The 4,439-nt window shown below is 35.7% G+C and overlaps 1 protein-coding gene across 2 annotated transcripts; it reads right to left on the reverse strand.

Moving 5' to 3' along the window:
- Window positions 1-2,494: 2,494 nt before the first annotated feature.
- LOC112188733 (ADP-ribosylation factor 1) lies at window positions 2,495-4,216 on the reverse strand. Of its 2 annotated transcripts, none has more exons than XM_024327910.2 (6): window positions 4,087-4,216; window positions 3,839-3,994; window positions 3,394-3,464; window positions 3,163-3,282; window positions 2,958-3,076; window positions 2,495-2,854 (listed from the first exon to the last, which is right to left on the reverse strand). In XM_024327910.2, exons 2-6 carry the CDS (start codon window positions 3,984-3,986, stop codon window positions 2,767-2,769), a joined length of 546 nt encoding a protein of 181 aa, XP_024183678.1. In that variant the 5' UTR covers window positions 3,987-3,994; window positions 4,087-4,216; the 3' UTR covers window positions 2,495-2,766. The 2 variants fall into 2 exon arrangements, with proteins under 2 accessions (XP_024183678.1, XP_040370961.1); XM_040515027.1 differs by having other exon boundaries at window positions 3,839-3,997; window positions 4,087-4,162.
- Between the last annotated feature and the right edge of the window lie 223 nt (window positions 4,217-4,439).

Below are 4,439 nucleotides of genomic sequence, written 5' to 3' on the forward strand. Positions count from 1 at the left end.
CGAAAGCTCTTAGTTTGTAGTTTAGCATGAACTCCCCACGGTTCCGCTTTTATGAATCGAGAACCCACGTTATAAGAAAGGTGGGATGTAGGAGAAGGGATTTTGAAAGTCCCTGAGAAAAAGGAAAACAACAAAATTTAAATAAAGCAACAACTTTAATTTAAAACTTACTTGTTGTTTGAAGCTTGAAAAGTCTTGATACACACGCGTGTTGATGCAAGTGTGTAGGCGTTGATATGGGACTGTTAGGCGTGGCCGAGAAGATGCAGGAACGTGCTCGAGCTGCAAGGGCAGGCTAACAGTAAGAAGCTTCTCTTAGAGTTTTGGCTTTTTGTTTTCAGGCTTAGGGCTTGTGCTGATAACATGTTTAAGGAAAAGAGAATTGTAGAGAGAATTAGGAGAATAGTTGTGTCTTTCATTGATAATAGGAGCCCCTATATATAGGGAGTACTAGTACATAATTTTTGAGTACAACGAATCCTATTCTAATTAGAACTAGGAATCTAGAACATTCTCTCCTATTACAACTATAGAAAGTAATCATAGTTTGGTAAGGCACACATAATCCTGATATCCTTCAACAACTTCCATGTATGTGCCCACAAAGACATAGACGTTCCCTAAATTGAAGAAGAAAATGTATTAATTTAGTCTGCTTTGCCTTTTTTTTTTTTTTTGTTGGTCTGTCTGCTTTGCCTAGCCCCCTATACTACTTTCTTTGATCATAGCAGATGAAAACAACGCTATTTTGAATTTTTGATAGCTAGATAATGGTTGCATCTACATCAAGTTTGATCAAACCATGTGATATGAGTTAGCATGTATATAAGGCCAAATAAAAATCTGAAATTAAAAACATGATATTGATAAGAAATTGGAAATTGGGGAGACAGAATGTACTGGCTGGTTGATGGGAGATGATATAAGAGCAAATAATACATGTACATGTGAGAGAACAGAATTGAAATAGTTGTTGAGAACAGCTAGAAAGCTGTGTTTCTGGTATCTTTTAAGTAGAAATTGTCAAAGCTCAGAAGTCAATTACTCTGTTGTTTCTTCCTAGATGCTGCACTTGAAAAGGGAAACCCTCAAAGTTAAACCAGTAGGGCAGTAGGAAAATTCATAGAGCCTTTTTTCTTCCTTGTTTTCTTTTGTTTCGATTTGCTTCTTGACTTTGATAGTTCAAACAACCTACTAATCTATTCTTTGCTATTTGGTGTGTTCATCAAGTAGTTTTAGCATACACGTGTTGATGTCGACCACTATCAGGTGGGGAATCACTGGGAAAGAAAAATCATGCAACAAAAGTTATCTTTGTATTCGAAACCAGATTGGTTTGGAAACTTTAGCCTTCTAAGGAACATACTGAAATGAAAAATTGTATATAGAGAGAGAGAGAGAGAGAGCATCAATACATTACATTTATAAAATGAGCTATGTTACATGCTTTAGTATGATATTAATATCATGTAACATATAGCATCAATACATCACGTTTTTTAAATGTTATTTGCCTTGGAATAATGTTGAAAATAAATTCACAAGGTTTTGGCCAGATTTTGTGTCTCCTTTTACTTTCAGGATTTTTTTCGTCCATACACACCATATACTCATATTTCTCAACTCATCGACCCAAACTAACACCTACACCATTCTCTTAAAAAACAAAAAAACAAAAAAGCCTACGACAGGAAAAATTGAATTGCAGGTATTATTTTTAAGAGAATCAATCGTACAAATAAGTGTAAAAATGAGTTAAGGCATCAACAACTTACTGATTGGTATAAGACTTAACAAATGAAGAGAATTGATCCCTTATGTCTCCATCAAATTTGTGTTTTGTCTTTGAGGTAGTACATTGAAATCTATAATCAATTTCTTATATCAAAACGGAACTTCTAGATTTCAAATTGGGGGTGTAGCTCAATTAGTAAAGCGCTTGGTATGCACGATTGTGGGTTTCAGTTGAAGCATGTCGTTGGCATGAGTTTATATGGTTTGGTGGTTTCTGAGAATCAAAACAATAAAGAGCATGTGTTTTGGCTCAACCTGGTCAATTAAGGAGATTAGTGAGGAGGATTGAGATCAGATCCTCTCTCTTAGCATCTTATGTACAATAAGAAATTGGTCGAAACAAAAACATTCGATTTTTTGTTGAACCATCAAAATAACTTAATGTTGGGTTGGGGGGTCTTGGGAATATTGTTCTAGATGGGAATATTGTTCTAGATGGAAAAATGATTATAACTCTCGGTTGCAAAAAACTGTAAATACATAGGACACAGGTACCTAATTGTGCATGTTTCTGGTAGTGGAATTGACGTAAAGGCAGGGTTTATTCGTTCAGAGTGGATGGATCAATCTCTAGTTTTTCGTTTATATTTACTTGAGCAGCAGTGCTTGCCACACCAAGATTACAAATAAAGTTGTTGCATTTTAACATCTTAATTAGATGCTAGATATAAGTATCATACGTTTAGAAAGGGTTGCTTACTTGACAAAAAAAAAAAGGTTGCTAGCAGCAACATATGTGACAAATAACCCTTAAAGCAAGGCTTTCAGACACGTATCTATGCAACTAATTACATTGTACTGTTTATATTGTTAGATGACTAGAAAGAGATGATACAGACTGAAATATGAAAATTTTAGCTTAGTAGACTAGATATCAGGCCTGTATGATCATTTATGAAATTAATCCAGCAACTTGTAATCAACATTTGCTGAAATAGATAACAAACTCCGGCCTCAGAGGAGTTTAGCTTATCATGTTTTGCTTGAGATGTTGCTGGATAACCAATCAAGACCCTCGTAAAGTCCTTGCCCAGAAGTGGCACAAGCAGCCTGAATGTACCTATATTTAACAGAAGCAATTGTAAGTGCAACATAACAAGTCAAATTATTTGTGATAATGAGAAAGAGACTATGTTTGCTTATATGTTTGGTTTGATCGTTACCAGCGGCGCTGGCGGAGTGAATGCAGGCCAAGCTTATCAGTGATCTCAGAAACACTCATGGCATTTGGAAGATCTTGCTTGTTGGCAAATACAAGCAGTGTTGCATTGGAGAGTTCATCCTGCAACAAGAAAATTATCACTTGTATATATAATTCAAGCAAAATTGCTACTATGAAATTTCAAGGAGAAACTGTAATGATCAGACCTCACTTAGCATTCGATGGAGCTCGTCTCTAGCTTCTGAAACTCTGTCTCTATCATTGCTATCCACCACAAAGATAAGACCCTGAGTGTTCTGGAAATAGTGTCTCCAAAGTGGCCGAATCTATTTAGGACATCGTTTACTTGAGATTAATTATTCTCGTTTAGTTTCGGATATTAAAACATGTAAACATGAAATATCACTTATTGGAAGATTAAGAATCAAATATAGTACCTTGTCTTGTCCTCCAACATCCCAGACAGTGAAGCTTACATTTTTGTATTCCACAGTTTCCACATTGAACCCTGCTCATAAAATCAATTAATTCAGAATTTCTTCATCCGTTTGAATAGCAAGTTGATGATATGATTTTTCGAAGAGCTTGCTTCAATAGCTATGTAAGAATGTCCAAGCCAATTAGCTACCTTGTACGTATTATAAGTTGATCACATGCTTTCCCCATAGTAAATTGTAATTTGTTTTGTTTGATCTTATAATCCAAAGATTTGGCGAAGTACACTGATATGAGAGAGTTCGATCCGGATGGTAACTTGAGCATTAAGGTTGACATAAAATCAAACGAAATGAACCACAGCTAAAGGAGACACAGGTAAAAGTTGCAGAATACAAAATACAATAATGAATTGAAAGACTAGAGTGGGGGTTGGATGAGTAGTACCAATTGTGGGTATGGTAGTGACAACCTCTCCAAGTTTGAGCTTGTAGAGGATGGTGGTTTTACCAGCAGCATCAAGACCCACCATTAGTATTCTCATTTCTTTCCTTGCAAACAGCATCTTCAACATCCTAGATATTGCCATACCCATTTTTTCAACTGCTTCAACCACAGACAATAGCACAATATGAGAGACCAGAAAAATATGTAAACAAAACCATTACATATTGTTAAAGGAAGATTTGTAATACCAGGATAGAAAATCAGGCGAATCAATGAGATTAGGAAGTGATGTTTTCAAAGGTTGAGAAGCCTAAGGAAGAAAAAGAAATACATTGGCTTGCGTGATATAGCAAATGAAAATCTTAGACAGTGGCAGCAAAAGAGAATAAAGGAAAGAGAATTGGATTCTGATCATGAAGAATAAAGAACAATAGCTTTAGATTGGTTTTACTTTCGGTGGAATAGTGGTATAATGCATTCTCGTTTGATAGGAATTTTCATGCTACAGCTATGTTGGGATTGAGATGGCATGGGAATAGCTATGATGGTCATTGTCATACGACTGATCAACCATCCTATTGAGATGGCAAGGTCCTCAGAA

This window comes from Rosa chinensis, chromosome 2, assembly GCF_002994745.2.
Source record: "Rosa chinensis cultivar Old Blush chromosome 2, RchiOBHm-V2, whole genome shotgun sequence".
NCBI classification, from domain to species: domain Eukaryota; kingdom Viridiplantae; phylum Streptophyta; class Magnoliopsida; order Rosales; family Rosaceae; genus Rosa; species Rosa chinensis.